At 41.2% G+C, this 17,067-nt stretch overlaps 1 protein-coding gene across 4 annotated transcripts in view; it reads right to left on the bottom strand.

Moving 5' to 3' along the window:
• The window catches only part of Aprt (adenine phosphoribosyltransferase), a 161,056-nt gene that overhangs the window by 76,497 nt on the left and 67,492 nt on the right, over positions 1-17,067 (bottom strand). For all 4 annotated transcript variants that reach the window (XM_068383843.1, XM_068383845.1, XM_068383856.1 and 1 more), the window contains exon 2: positions 15,682-15,780. In XM_068383843.1, coding sequence (XP_068239944.1) covers positions 15,682-15,761 — 80 coding nt within the window. In that variant the 5' untranslated portion in view covers positions 15,762-15,780. The remainder of the gene's footprint in view (positions 1-15,681; positions 15,781-17,067) is intronic.

Genomic DNA, 17,067 nt, shown 5'->3' on the forward strand with positions numbered 1-17,067 from the left:
TAAAAACGGAAAACGGGAAATCCACCTCTCTTACTCGAGCTTAATAAAGAAAACGAGAGAAGGGGTAACTCATAACTGTAGAAACAGAAAACGAGCACTATGCACACGCTCTCAAGGTTACATAATAACAACTAACATCACACAATAAAATAAGAAAAATAATAAATCTAATTGCTTTTTTCTTAGTAATTGTAACCAAGAACGAAGAATAACGACAACGTAACAAATAAACATAAAGATATAGTCTAAAACGAGCACCTTCCTGAGGTGTGAACATAACTATAACAAAGACTAAATCGCTATTCTTCGTAGGTCCAAATTGAACTTGCTAGCAAATAAATACCATAGTAAAAACCAATAATAAATAATGATAATAAAATTGGTCATAAAATGTAAGTGATATAACCTAGATGACAGAGTACCAGATGGGCAAAATTAACTTGGAAATCTACCGAAGCGAACAACACCCAAAATGGCTGCCGATACCGAGGCAGGCCAACCGCTTCCAAAACTAAAATCCACAATACTGGAAAAGGAACAAATGCCCGGTACTGAAATAAACTGTCAAAACAAACTATGGTACTTAACATTGGTAAAGGTGAAGTAGCAACGTCAGTCATGTTGAATTAACGACAATCACTCCCGAAAATCACTGGGCAAAAACTTATCAACTTTGCGGGCAAGTCCAAATCAGAAGGATGACCTGGAGAGCGCGAGTAGTAGGTGTCAGTGGCGTAGCCCAACTGTATTCTCTAGGGCCTGTCACGGCCCTCCCCTTTGATGAAGGGATTATCTAAATGGAAGACAGCCTGTGAATAGTGGTTTCCACACGCCCTTGATAAATACACAACACCAACAAGGTGTTCGCACGAGGGTTGTAACCTCTGCATTCCATGCTTTTATCTTTCTCTAGTATATTTGGAAGATTTTTATTAGAAAAGTGTAAGAAGGACCCTTTTCACCGGCCGTCACAGATCGACCCAGAAAAGAATTTTGCAAGTCATACAATGTATGTACTATGTAGATTACGTCACACGACTGTGACGTCATAGAGTTGGCGGAATGTATCTCCGCCATCATGTTTTTAAAAAAGTAGGTTCGTTTTTACAGTAGGGGGAAAAACTCCCAATCCTACCTCTTTAAAGATACGAACAAAATTAAAACAGTAACACTCAGTAAAAATAAAACCCAACCAGCGAAGGCTAAAAGTAAATTGTACATCACCAAGATAACTGTAATATACAGGTTACAGCGAGAGAGAAATCCAAAGATATTACCGCTATGGCAGCAGAGAAAATATGAAGGAACAGGGGATGGTTCCGAGGTACCTCACTAGGGTGCACAGGTAGTACACCTGGCTATCCAATCAGCGATTGGCGCGAGTTTTGAATTCTCTGCCGTGACGTCAGAGACTAAGCTATATATATAACTACCAGGTAAGTCTTATGTTTAAAAATTCGTTTTTTGGGCTCAAGCCATGTCGTCCTGATGGAAGTTTACCGGAGAATTACTAGAAAGTACTGTATCTATGGATTTCCTAGGTGCCTTAACCTTGGGACAATTTTTCTATGGTCATCTGGACCATTGAGACAAATGACGTTACCGTTATCCGGCATTACCACTAATCATAGACAATGTTAGTGCTTCCTGCCCCCTGCAGGGAAGAGTCATACTAGAAAGTAGAAAAGGGGCCTCAAGGTTAGCATATATTGTATGAACAAACATAAGTATCCACCAGATTTACAAACAGTCTCGCGGTTTGTATATATTGTCGGAACAATGTAAGTGTCAACTATATCCATTGTTTGTAAGCATACAATGATATGAGGTTTACTCAAATAAATAAGTAAGAGAACTCTGGCATATATTATGTGCAAATTGCAGGGCGAAAAAAGACGCAATTACTGTACATTCTAATAGGCATTTGTTTTGAATAAATGACAAAATGGAATAACGTGTGACGAATGTAACGTGTTAAAGGAATTATACGTGCAACTTATACAGAAAATATTTTTCCCTCCCTGAAAGGGAAGAAATGATGAGTGCCACTCTAAAACTGGAAATTTGAATAAATTTTCCCAATATAAATTCTGTAAATGTTGTATACTATCAACACTGTGTAATATGTACAAACGGCACAAGTGTTATCTATATAATTCTACACCTGAGATTTCGAACAGCCTTAGTCCCAATCAATTAACTGTTCATCGCAGCACTAGATGACAGGTTTTAATACACTACCTGCCATCACCACATAATGCTTCAGTTCATGGACTTGCTTTGGGTAGTGTTTGTAGAACACTCTGGATGATTTCCATCCAGTATATGAGCGAAGATGCTCAAAGTCCATATACTGAAAAGTCCATCCGCTCTGCGAATGAACTAGTTGAGCTTCGCTCTCAGATGTTTTAGGGATAAGTTTGATCCTGAGGTTTCTCCTTTGAACAGCTGTCCTCCCCTGAAGTCTGAAGTCCTATGAAGATAGACATTTAGACACTCTACTGGACATAAAGAGACATCTTCCTTCAGAGGGCAGATTCTCCAGGGACCCCATCTTTTAGTGGGTAACTCGTTCTTGGCGAGAAAAGCTGGATCAGGAAAGAGATTCAGTTCTCCCACTTCTGTGAACTGAATGTGGCCCTCATTTCTTGATAGGGCTACTATTTCACTAACTCTAGCCCCTGAGGCTATAGCAAACAGGAAAATAACCTTCTGGGTTAGATCCTTTTGAGAACAATCTTCATTGTTCACAGATGAAGCATAATATAGGACCTTGTCCAAAGACCATGAAATGGGCTCGGAGGAGCTGCAGGCCTAGATCTAGCGCATGCCTTCGGGATCTTGTTAAAGATTTCGTTCGTCAGATCCACTTGAAAGGCATATAGAAGAGGTCTAATCAAGGCTGACTTACACGTAGTTACCATGTTAGCTGCCAGACCTTGATTATGAAGGTGGATAAAGAAAGACAGACAGAAGTCCATTGAAATTTCTTTCTGTCCTTTTGCTTTAACAAAAGCAACCCACTTTTTCCAAGACGATTCATATTGTCTTCTAGTTGACTTAGACTTGTATTCTTCTAAGAAGTCTATACTGCCTTTTGAGATCCCAAATCTTTTCTTGACCGCTAGGGCGAGAAAATCATGAAATGAAGGTTTTGGGTTCTCTGTGATGAATTGTAGACAGTTAACTTCTGAACCCGTTGAGATAGTGCTGGGTTCGGTACAAGGGCCAGCCTCAGCCTCAGTTCCCTCACTAGAGGGAACCAGTTGCTCTTGGACTATTAGGGAGCCACTAGAGCCGCCGTTCCTTGGAAGGATCTCAGCATTTTGAGGATCTTCAGCAGGAGATTGGATGGAAGGAACAGGAATTTCCAGGTCCATCTGTTCCAAACTAGGGACATGGCGCCCGTTATCTCCTCTAGAGGGTCCTCGTATGGGGCTTCATATCGAGGTAGTTTCTTGATGACACTTGTCACTAAGAGGTCGACCTGCAGTTCCGGGACTTGTTCCAAGATGGAAGAGAATGAGTCTGCGTCTGTAGCCCATTCTGACTCTATCAGCTTGAGCCTGAATAGAGCATCCGCTGTCACATTGCAGATCATTTGTAAGTGAACTGCTGATAGGTGCCATCTCTTTAGGCAAGGGATGGCTAATATCACATGGATTATATGGGACGATCTCGAGCCTTGTCGGTTCAACATCTCACTATCACTGTCCAAGATCAGCCTGATGAGGACTGATCTGCGTGGGGAGAGTTTTCCCAACGTCAAAAGGACTGCCATGGCTTCCAAACTGTCGATGAGAAGGGCCTTGAACAGAGATGACCAAGTCCCTTGGACTTTCCTTTGATGGGAGTGAAATCCCTATTCTTCTGTCGAGGCATCCAAGTGGATGATCATCGATGGTAGAAATGGTGGCAAGGGCACGGTCCTCATTAGGCTCTTGGCCTTCGGGCATGGGTTGAGAAGTAATCAAAGTAAGGCCAATATCGGTCATTTTAGATCTCTTCGAGCGTTTGATGCGTATCTTCTCCAGACTCCTGACGCATCTTTCAGCTGTGCTCTTAGCACTGGGTCTGTCACTGCTGCAAACTGGAGAGAGTTCAGTACTCTTTCTTGTTAGCGTCTTGAAATCCTATCGGATTACAGTAGTCTCTTGACCGACCCTGCTGATCTCCTTCTTCTTCCCTAACGGAAAAGAGAGACAATGTGACTTCAGGTTCCAATGGTTTTCCAGCCCTTGAAACCTTTGAGCTGGAGAGAGTCAAGACTTCTTGAAGTTGATTTTGCATCCCAGATGTTCCAGGAACTGGGTTACTTCTTTGGATGCTTGCAGACCAGCCGCTTCGGGTGCTGCCCGCACCAGCCAGTCGTCCAGGTACTTTGTTAACTGAACCGTTTCTAGGCGTGGTTGTTGCACGACTGCGTCTGCCAATTTTGTGAAGATACTTGGGACTATGTTTAGTCTGAAGAGTATGGCTCTTTGAACATACTTTATCTTCTATATCTTGAATCCTAGGTAGGAAGAGAGGGGGCAACTGACTAGAAGATGCCAATAGGCATTTGTCAGATCTATCGAGACTGTGAACGCCCCTTTTTGTAATAGGGTCCTTATGTGTAGAACGATTAACATCCTGAACTTGCTGTTTCTTATGAACTTGAGTGGCGACAAGTCCAGAATGACTCTGAGTTTTCTTGAGTCATTCTTGGGAACACAAAACAGCCTTCCCTGGAATTTGAAGGACTTTGCTTTCCTTATAACCTGTATGCTCAAGAGCTATAGGGTATACTCTTCTAATAGGGGGTTTAAGTGTTGGAAGAGTTGAGGAAATGATGGTGGAGACATGTCTAGTTTCCATCCTAGTCCAATCTTGATTAGGCCTTGGACCCAAGGATCGAAGGTCCAACGATCCTGCAATTGTTGGAGCCTCCCTCCTACCGGAATCGTCTCCTTGCTTCGATTGATCGGAGGGTTTACCTCCTCGACCGCCTCCTGGGGCACCGCGGTCATAGAAACTGTGGGATGTTGTTGAGCAGGCCGAGGGAAAAGTCTAGACTTCTTCGTCTTCCTTTTAGGTTGGGGACCCACATCTGGGGAAGACTTCCTCTTTGAAGAGAAGCACCACTTCTGAAGAAGTTCCTATTCTCCGTGATGGCTTTCTCGACTACCTCTTTGACTACTTCGTTTGGAAAGAGGTCTTTACCTCAGATGTTGGAAGATATCAGCTCCCTGGGTTCATGTTTCACTGTTGCAGCAGCGAACACGAACTCTCTACAGGTTCTTCTAGCCTTCATAAAAGCATACAGGTCTTTTACTAAGGTGGCCATATGCATTTTGGTCAGGACTATGAGCATCTCTGGGGTACTTCGTTGGCCTGCACACATCTCTATGCAGTTTTGTAGGGATAAAGAGGCCGCAAGTCTCTCCTTCGTCTCTTGTTCCTTGCACAAGAGAAACTCAGACAGTTTAGGGAGATTCTCGCTAAACTGTCGTCCAGCGATGTCCGCGTCTAGTTTCCCTTCTGAGGTTAGGTGGACTTCCTTCCATTCGTTCTCCAGCATGGGCGAGGCTTGTGACAGAGGCCTGCACTCCTCAAGTGCAGGGCATGGTTTGCCTGCCTCCACTGCCTTGGCCTGCACACATCTCTATGCAGTTTTGTATGGATAAAGAGGCCGCAAGTCTCTCCTTCGTCTCTTGTTCCTTGCACAAGAGAAACTCAGACAGTTTAGGGAGATTCTCGCTAAACTGTCGTCCAGCGATGTCCGCGTCCAGTTTCCCTTCTGAGAAGGTTAGGTGGACTTCCTTCCATTCGTTCTCCGGCATAGGCGAGGCTTGTGACAGAGGCCTGCACTCCTCAAGTGCAGGGCATGGTTTGCCTGCCTCCACTGCCTTGGCAACAGATTTAAATGCCTTCCACGTAAAGGGGAATGCTATTGAAGCAGGAGTAAGAAAGGAAGGGTGTTTCTTGCTCAAGACGGACACTTTCAACACCGAATAACCCACCTATCTCAGGCTACTTGACAAGAGAGCCTGTGCCTTATCGTCGTCAAAGACCATGACTTCCTTTGGTTCTGTCTCCTCTTTTGACATTGGTTCATGCTTCAGTCGAATGAAGCAATCAGGGAAAGCTTTAAAGCTTGGCCAAAACTGGATGTCATCTAAGGGGACAGCTCCCATCTTCTCTGAGATGTAGAGTTTGCCGTTCAAAATCGGCATAAGCTCCGCATATCTCCAGGGATTGGTTTTGGAGCAGGTTGGGAGGTCTTGGTCTCTGGGTCGCTTGAATGACCCTCGGGAGGCGATAAGTGGAGCTTCACAGAGCTCTCTCTTGAATTTTGCTTCCCTTGTTTCACCTCGTTTGCAAATGTTCTCCAATAGATCCGTAAGATGGGCCAGCGCCTGGCTCGTGTTGTCCAATGGAGGGGTAGAAGGTGAACACGTCGAGGGTAACGGCTCCGGGGCCGGCACAGACGGAAGGAATTCCGACATGACATCGTCATCTTCTTCCAGAGGTGCCTCCCTGCCATCCATCTTGATGGCAATCTGGATGCAGGGGGGTGCGAATCGTGCTTGGGGTGCGAATCGTGCTTGGGGCACAACCATTTCACTACCCGCTTTTGGGAACAGTAAGCTACGCATCCTATCGTTAGGTAGGTATGGTCCCGGAGAGTTCTTCTGGAACCCTCTTACCCATTTGCGTAGCTTTTTACGTGCCGCATCCCTAGACTCCATTGACTCGGGGTTATCAAAACCTTCGGTAAATAAGGTCCGGCAGATATTGCACACTTGGGGGTCCCAATATTGCAGGGATTCGGTAATAATAGTGCAGGGGGCATGAGACCTGCATGCTTTATGACCGTAGAAGTACTTACTCCTAAGATTGCAGAAGATCGCATCGCATTTCATCTGGGGTTCCCCCTGTAAAGAAAGGAAAACAAATGAGTATACCATTGTTTATCTCACCTGATAAACAGATATGCAATTATTCATATTTTAATCATTATAGCTAAGGATAGTAAGCTAAAAAGAAATAGAGAAAGACACATACTTGTGTATCCCTCCCACCCAAATGCTGTAACCTCCCCCCAATATTAAAGATAAAGAGTTTCCTTTATCAGGGCACCTCAAAAGAGAAGGGTTTTAACCCCAAGGGATAGAAAAAGTGTACACTGCCACTGACCCTTCTAATTATTTAATATTGTGGGGTAAGTATTAACTGATTTCAAATCAGAGTATTGAAGGAATTCTATTCTTTCAATACAGGTTCGTCTCAGCAAAAGTCTGTACAAGGGTACACAAGATACAGTGGAACCTTTACATACGATTGTCTTTACATACGATTGTTCCAACATCCGAAGTAAAATCCAATTAAATTTTTGTCTCGACACCCAAAGTCATGCTCCAACATCCGATGTAGATCTTGTTTACGCCGGTAGATGGCAGCATGTGGGAGGGACGGTCTGTTCTCTGTTTCATGTGTATCGTGTGGTTGTCCTCTGTTTGGTCTGTTATTAACAGTGCTTATTATCTTCCTTTTCTCACATTACCTCTTTGATTTTACCTATAATCATGGTGCCTAAGTTAAGTATCAGTACAGGTACTAGTAGTGATGAGAAAAGGAAGAAGGCAATTCTTTCATTAGAATTGAAGCAAGAAATTATAGAAAAACATGAGAGCAGTGTGCATGTGAGTGATCTGGCTAAACAATATGGCCGGAATATGTCTACGATCTCGACGATCATCAAGCAGAAGGCAGCCATTGAAGCAGTCAAACCATCGAAGGGGATCACCATTATTTCAAAACGTCGTAGCAATACCCTGGAAGAGATGGAACTCCTTTTGTTGGTAGGAATAAAGGACAAAGAGATTATTGGCAACAATCATTTGTGAGAAGGGCCAGCATGATGAACAGAGAGAAAGAAAGAAAGTGAAGCAAAGAAAACTAATATAACATTAACAAGCTCTTTTAAAAAAGTCTTCTCTCTATTTCTGTTTCTCTCTAAACATAGAAGTAACATGCTCTTTAAATAAAATCTCTCTCTCTCTCTCTCTCTCTCTCTCTCTCTCTCTCTCTCTCTCTCTCTCTCTTTCTTGTTCTTCTTCCCTGTTAGTGTTAGAGACGTCTATTAATTTTTTTCTGAGAGAGAGAGAGAGAGAGAGAGAGAGAGAGAGAGAGAGAGAGAGAGAGAGAGAGAGAGAGAGAGAGAGAGATTAAGAAAAATGTGTTTAGAGTACATATGATTTTTAACAGCATCAACGAATTGAAAGACAATTAAATGTAACCAAGAAAGTAATATCAGTGAATCTGAATTCCTTTATTAACTAAAACAAATATAGATACAAACACACTCGTGTGCATATGTACAAACACACACACACAGGTGTAGAAATTGCTACGCAGTAGGAGACAGACGGTCGGGGAGGAGGTAGAGATGGTGACTGCGATAACGTACCGTAATTCATGAAAATTAAAGATCAAAAAGAAAAAAAAATGTAACAAATATGAAAGACAAAAATAAAAAATAAATAAGCTAAATTAGATTAAAGTTTCCGTAGTGTAAGTTAGAGTAAGTTACGGTACATTATCGCAGTCACCATCTCTACCTCCTCGCCGATCGTCTGTCTCCTCCTGCGTAGCAATTCCTACACCTGTGTGTGTGTGTTTGTGCATATGCACAAGAGTGTGTTTGTATCTATATTTGTTTTAGTTAATAAAGGCATTCAGATTCGCTGATATTACTTTTTTAGTTACATTTAATTGTCTTTCAACTCGTTGACGCTGTTAAAAATTATATGTACTCTAAACACATTTTTGTTTAATATCTCTCTCTCTATCTCTCTCTCTCTCTCTCTCTCTCTCTCAGAAAAAATTATAAGACGTCTCTAACACTCTCACAGTAAAGAAGAACGAGAGAGAGAGAGAGAGAGAGAGAGAGAGAGAGAGAGAGAGAGAGAGAGAGAGAGAGAGAGAGAGAGAGAGAGAGAATTTATTTAAAGAGCATGTTAATGCTTTGTTTAGAGAAAAACAGAAATAGAGAGAGGACTTTTCGCCGACCGTCCGTCTCCTCCTGCGTAGCAATTCCTACACCTGCGTTGGCCTGTCTCTAAGGTAAAGTGACAATAAAAACACATTTTTTATTTATTATTTCTTTATAATTATTTTTTTTACATCTTTCTTTCATACCATGCAATTGTGTTATTGTTATGTGTAATTATAAGAAGTAATTTATTAAAGAGTTATCATACGTTTTTGGGCTGTGGAACGAATTATAAAAATTACAGAGTATTCTTATGGGAATATTTGCTCCACCATACGATTGTTTTAACATACGAAGCAGTTCCTGGAACGAATTAAGATCGTATGTAGAGGTTCCACTGTAGGTTAGAAATTAACTACTGAATAATAATACTATAATTTTCTGTTTGCAGTATGTACTATATTGCAAATATACCGGCTACTGTATAATCATATGCTGTAGTTCAGCCGGTGAGTTGCCAGCATGGCTAGCACCTGGTGGCACAGTCCGGCTGGCCTGTCGCCAGCTGGACTAGAAATTAGAAAAGATACATACTTGTGTAACCCACTCAGCCAATTGCTGTGACCTTCCCTTCCAATATTAAGACTATAGAGTTTCCTGATCCGGGAAACTCAAAGATAAGGGTTCTAACCTTTAGGGATAGAAAAGTGTACTACCACTGACCCTTCTAAAATATTTAATATTGTAGGGCAGAATGTAAACTGATTTCTAATCAGAGTATTGAAGGAATTCTACTCTTTTAATATAGGATTGGTCTCAGCAAAAGACTGGGCAAGGATACACAAGATATGTTAGAAATAACTACTGTATAATATATACAATAGTTTTCTATCTGCAGTATATACTCTACTGCAAATATACTGGCTACAGTATAATCATATACCGTAGTTCAGTCGGCATATTGCCGGCAGAGCTAGTACCTGGCGGCGCAGTCCGGCCGGCATATAGCCGGCTAGTTAGTACCTAGCGGCACTGGTACAGTCGGCATACCGCCGACTGAGTAAGTACCTGAAGGCACCGGCCCAGCCGGCATGCTGCCAACCGGGTACATGAGGGTAAACGGGGATAATGTCTGAAAGTATACTACATTGCCTACGTTAGATAGCTTAAGCAAGACGAATCTCGGTTACCTAAATCGCCGAAACTCTAACGTATACGATCGGCAAAGGAAGAGGAAATTATGCATAAAATAAATATCTTTACTAGTATAATAATGCCTAAATAGCTCTCATAAATTATTAATGCTATTACAACGGGGAAATCGCTCTGCTAACTAAATAACATATGTATAACGAACGATAGCGCCCATAGCGCCTATGGTAACAAGCCTAGCTCCTTAACACAAATAAATTACTCTAATTTCACTGTGAAGCAGGAGCTAAAAATCCTACACTGTAAAGAATCAATACTCAACTTTCCAAAGGCGAAAGAAGCTGGAGATTGCATAATAATCCTCACAAAATCTATCAAAAACGTTAGATCAACAGGGAACACCACCGAGCGAAATCGCTACAAAAATAGGAATAACCGCCATCTTGGATATGGCACCATCTAGAATCTAGATACTCAATAGTAGTATGGGAGGAAGGGTAACCTTGATAACGGCTCCCCTTCTCTTTTTTGCCACTCTTCCCTCTTGAGGCGAAAACGCTATTCGGGGTGAAGATTGCTGTGTGTTGTATCAAGATATACGTCCCCTGATATTATGCGATATCCTTAAGAGAAATTTTAAGGATATTCGCGCCAGGAGTTAGAATTCTGGAGACCTAAAGGTAAATTCTCTGGGAATATCACTGTAGTCAAATATCCCTTAGGAAGCTACTTATAGGAACCTTCCTTCAGGATGACATGGCTTGAGCCCAAATATGTCCTTTCAATTAATAGAAAATTTTATATATTTTGTATAATTTTCTTATACGCAAATAATAAAAGAACTACTGGATGTAAAATACATCGAATGGAGCCAAAGGGAGTAGAAAAATCAGATAAAAAAATATGCCTAATGGCATCCAAAGGGATACAATTATGAAAAAATTTTCAACTAAAATTAATTATATCAAGGCTTACCTGGAATTCTATACTACCCATTCTTTAACTGAAGAGCTTCTGCTAAAAAAACTAGTCATGACATGTAAAACCCTTTGTTCCCACTAAAAAGAGGCACTTAGAATAAAGCAGTTGCGTAAACTGCATCTCTTCCCTGCTGGTGCCATTTGATTTCTCATTCTTTCAATCGTAGCCATTATGAGTGTGGAAGTGGGTGGGAACTTACATGAATTCCTGGTCTATGGAAATGCTGTGTGGTCTCCTAGGACTTTCCTGTTTAATGCTAAAACAGGGAATCTAATAAGACATAAATACCAAAGAAATATCGTCTCCCCTACTCCTGGGTCTGTGTATCAACGTGCAAAGCACAGACTCAAGTGTGTATAAGAGACCTTCAAGATCAGAAACAATACTCAACACAGCATCTCATATGCTGAAAACCATTTGCTATGGGTAATGCAATCACTACGTCATTACCGAGAGACAAAAGAACCAACGCTAAAGCTGGAGACAACTCTACTTATTCATCAGCCATCTTTCCTTTCCAAGTGAGAATCAATCGTCCTGATCCACTGCACGAGGCTAAGGAGGAGCGAGAGTTATAGAGACCACAGAGTACCACTCCAAAAATAAGTTTTTCCTTTGTCAAAACCACTCTTTTGGGGTTAATGTGCTGTGTGGTCTGCAAGGACTAACACCAGAGCATTAATTGAGTAGACTTGTGCACCATCGAAGACTATGAAGTAAAGACATTCAGTACAACAACTTTCACATGTTTATATAATTGAGAAGAAAACCTAACAACTCTGAATCTCACCTCATAAAGGATGACTCCAGAAAACACTGTATACCTGTCATCGCGCTTCCACTGAAGGACCTGACTGAATGGGTCCATCAAGGCTTCCACCAGTAGGGGGGTTATAAACGAGCCAATTACCACACATGAATGTTGTACTGCAAATATATGCTTCAGGTAAAACTCTGGATGTCTGAAATTGCATATTAGCAATGAACTATAGTTAAGCAGCAATTTTACTCCCATCGTGGATTTTAGGAGATGGAGATAGCATAAGTTTTTTCTTAAAAATAGAGGTTAATAGAATACAAATGGGCCCAGTTGAAAGGAACTTGTTGGTCTGGGTATTTGAAACAAACTACCTTTTGAGGGTATGGATCTCTGTAGGTAGATTTGCAGGTTAGATACTGGACAAAGATTACTATCTCCTGACTCTAGTGCTGCAATATAAAGTGAATCCAGTCTCTAAAAGGCTTTTCTATTTTGGCTAAAAATAGGAGGTGCATTATTAGGATTCCATGATGACCAGGAATATGGTAATGAACTCCTGATCTCTCCAGAAAGTAGCAAGTTCAATGACCCTTGCTCCTGGGGCTTAAGCCATTAAAAATATAGCTTTCTGTTAAAGTTTTTTAAAGGAAATGAAGGAACTATTTAATTCTGCCAAAAACTCAAGCACCCTATCCAGACATTAAGATACTGCAGGTATTGGTGAAGATGGTTGAATATGTAAAAGACTGGGTGATACTATGAAACATGTCCGAGCCTAAATCCACATCAAAAGCCCGCTCGAGAGGTTCTGTCAATGCCAATTTGTATGACAAGGTTGAAGCTTCCAGGTTGTTTGGCCACAATAGGGCCACTGGCACAGCTGTCCCTGAAAAATCCTGAAGAATATTCAAAGCTTTCAAAATCAAACTCAGAGGAAAGGATTATCAATATCTATTTCAATCCAGATTCAGAGCATCTCTTGCCAATACCTGAGAATCTACACTCAGAGATATGTATAGTGGAGGCTTGTGGCTTGTGGAGATTTGGAACTAACTCTGGAATCTCCTGAAATGAGCTCTGATCCGAGGTCCATTCTGTATGCAGGAATGTCTGTCTGGACAGGACATCTGCCACAACATTAAGAAATCCAGACAGATGGAATGATGAGGGTAACACACTCCTCTCCTGAAGGAACTTCACTTCTTGAGGCAACAAACAGATGCTTAGTTGTCTATGAAATTCTTATATCAGAGTGCCTTTTTAGAAGACCACCATCAGTTCCAACATATTGACATGAAATCCTTTAAATTGAGGGAACTATTTTCCCAAACATATAGGTCTCCTCTGAATAATTTCCACAACCCGACAGCGCTGCATTTGTATAAAGGATCAAGGAAATGAAGGCGACATAGAAAAGGCATTTAATGTGGTCCAAGACCTGAGAGTTCTTTCGCAATTCCCGGGCAACTGAGCCTGAAGGTCTCAAAACCTATTTCAGGCCACTTTTATCCAAACCAAATTGAGGTCTTTCAACCTGGTCTTTAGCACTGGGTTGAATAATGAAGCACATGGAAGAAGGTAAAAGATTCTCCAGTTGCCCTTTGAAGCAGTTCAAAAGAAAGAATCTATCCTTGCTTAGAATTCTTTGCCGAGATGCTTTGTTATGGTATGTCTGGATTTAACATATTTCCTTCAAGACCTAGCTGCTAAAATATGGTTCCTGGAATTAGTTCCTAAAAAATTGTCTCTTTCAGATACAATTCTTTTGTCTCTGTACAAATCAACCTTTCATCTAAATAGACTAACACAAAAACTCCCTCCAGCTAAAGAAGGTGGGTGCATATGCTAGAGCCTCACGTGACTTAGTGCTGGTATGTCCTGTGAAGGAAAGCTTTCCTATACCCAGTGCAATAGCATCAGCTGTTAAACCAGACTGATGCTATGTTTGACCAACCCCAAAGGCAAGTTTCTTCCTTCACTTTCTCCTAGAGGAAGAGAGCGGTCGTTAGATGTCAAAAAGAACTTTCGGCGAGAGGCTTTCCTACGAGACTACTACTTCATGTGGTTGTTCTTCTCTGAGAAGAAGTGTCCAAAGATGAGAATAGGAAGATGAAGAGGAGGTAATGAACTAGAACTACCATCATCTTTCCCTTACTGAACATTCTCCTTTCACTACCTCCAGAGGAGTCAAATTCTGAGTGATCAACAATGACTGCACTCCCATGGAGGAGACAGTTAAGTTACAGGAGTTTCCTCAGTCAAAATAGCAACGACTAGACTTGGAGTTCTCGTCACTACACTGCATAGGGATCAATGCAAGAGGCACAGTGACAGTGCCAGGTGCCTCAGCAAAGCACTGGCAAATGTAATTCCAGGAGTACCTAATGACACAGATTTATACTGTACCATAAGGTAGTCATTCTCAGGCATGGACTGTTAGGTGTAATCCTAGTGGCCAAACCAAGGTAAATCCCACTAAGTAGAAAGGATACTGCTACCGAGCTACACTCCTAGTGGAGCTCAGAGTCTTCCTGTACGGACGAGCATGAACAACACTTGTCAAAAAGGATGACTAAAAGCATTCGTGCCTACCACCCCAAAGACCCACAACTTACGGGGATTCACAAGACTAAATTTCTAGAATATGTCTTACCTTTTAAAACACTCCTGCATGTCAGTAACACATCCTTTCACCATTAGGCCAAAGTAAATGATTTTACTGCCGTACTAGCTATCGCCAAATTATCTCCTAATTAAAGGATGAAAAATTTGCTTCTACATAGAAACAAACATTAATGCATAGTATAACAGAAAATACAAAAAGGGCCATAAACTCTTTAGGTCAAAGTTTCATGGCCAAACAGGGGTAAACCCCTCACTAGGAGAGGTAGATACCTATGCATGGACCAAGCCTCGAACAGCGGGAGGGGTCAGTGTCTTCCATACCCTCCTGTGTACTCACAGAGGATGAGCCCAAGGAGTACATGGAAGGGTAACAGATAGTCCAGGCTGAGAATAAGGGAAGGAGAGACCCAGAAATGCCCTTCAGCAAAGTCTTTTTAAACTTCTTCCAGTTCTTCCCAAACTTTGCCCACAGTTGGGATAACCATGACCTACACTCATTACATGGGGGAAGACTGCGAACAGTCATGCCACCTACTTAACACACAAAGTACATGGGAATCAAACAGTTAATTTTGGCATAAACTTTTCACATGCCTTATCCTTATCAAGGCACTATCACATGTCATACGGTTTGAAATCCATGAGGAAAAGAGCTCAACCAAATTATATATATCAAGCAGCTCTCATTACCTAACAACTTTGTTAACAATTCTACAGTCAGTACAGCTCGCACTACCGTACTGTATTTCCTATCTAAAGGATGAAAGGTTTGTTTATGTAAAGGAAAAACTTTTAATTCTTACAGTCAAGCTGATACAGTAGTTTTGGAAAAACTGAAGTCATACTGAATTGGACTCTTAAAATATATATTGAAGCTTTCAAAATCAAAATTAACAAACCACTATAGGTCTACATTACTGAATAAAAATTACAGAAATGCGCATTACATTTATAATCAAGTAACATTTCAATATATCATTGGCAATAAAGGATGTACAATACATAACAGTACTTAAAAAAAAAAATTGATGAGAGTATTTTAACCCCAAACTACAGTACTTCTTAACAAAAAGGGCTACAGTACATAATTATGGCTAATTGTAGAAATCAAATATGGTGCAGTTCAAAGTTTATAGAATTCTCATCAAACATAGGTGGTCTGTCTAGTCATTCAAATGTAACTTACCTAAAAAGAATACCAGGTTTAGGGAAATCTGGGTATGTTCCAATCTTTTCCTTGATGATCTCTACTCTTTCATCCGACATATTGACTACCAGATGATAACTGCAACAATTAATTTCAATTAAAATTTTCTTGAATTTTTAATATCAAAGAGAATGAAAAAAGTAAGTCTTCAAAGAAAATTCACAATATTAATACTTGCCTTACACTTATTGTGCTAAAAGGTTTGAAAAAGCAGCTTGGTTGATAACTTGAAAAATTAGAGGATTATATAGTACAGTAGTGGGTTTGTAAAACTAGTCATCCCAGCCCTAGACAACTACTACTACAATGTACTGTATGTCCATTGAAGGCCACAGTATTTGAAAACTCATTGTCACGTTGTCCTCACTAGATGTGGGGAGGAGGGTGGGATCAAATGAATGAAAATGGTATTTTTATTATAAAATATATTTTTTATAGCTTAAATCCCGCATTTCAACGCGCCACGACAAAAATTCAAAATTCATGGCAATCGCCGCCATGACAGTAGGTGGTCATACACTCGTAGGTTATTAGAACCATTCCCAACATCTTCAGAAATTCGATGTCTCTGTTTTCAGAGGGGAAGAGGGAGGGACCTTTTATATATGTAACTACCCGGTAAGTATATTCAAAAATTTATTTTATAATAAAAATATCATTGTTAAATATGTAACTTCCCTGGTAGTTACATACAGTATATATAGCTGATTGACACCATTGGTGGCGGGTTAGAAAACCTCATCCCGTCGGGAATTCGTATAATTATTAATAGCTACAAATTAGTAGTACCAATAAAATCTGGTTCTTACCAGATAAGGAAGCTGGCTTCATAGTTACCCTGCCTCATTTGCCAGCATTCCTTAAGAGACTCAGCGATCCACCCAGGGGGCTGTAAAAGTCTCTGTGGGGCTGCCACAAGGTCCTCGACCTTAACGTGGCTAGACCTCCACCCTTGCTATCCTGGCATACTTGATAAGGAAGCTGGCTTCATAGGTTTTTATGCCTCATTTGCCTGCATTCCTTAAGAGACTCAGCGATCCACCCAGGGGCTGTAAAAGTCTCTGTGGGGCTGCCACAAGGTCCTCGACCTTAGCGTGGCTAGACCTCCACCCTTGCTAACCTGGCATTGTCATGGATAATGATTCTGACCACCTACTCCAATTAAAAAACACACACCATAAAAAACTAACTTGACTTGTATCCCAGACTGTAGAAGGCTGCAACAACCTTCACAGACAACCTGTGAACACAAGTACAAGAAAAAGGCAAGGGTATATATAAAAAAGGTTATAGGGAAGAGGCAGTAGAGCCTTCTCCAACTACGACGCCGGAGGTAATGAACGGACCCAGGGAACAGCAATCCCC

This window comes from Palaemon carinicauda, chromosome 1 (assembly GCF_036898095.1).
Source record: "Palaemon carinicauda isolate YSFRI2023 chromosome 1, ASM3689809v2, whole genome shotgun sequence".
In the NCBI taxonomy this organism is placed as follows: Eukaryota; Metazoa; Arthropoda; class Malacostraca; order Decapoda; family Palaemonidae; genus Palaemon; species Palaemon carinicauda.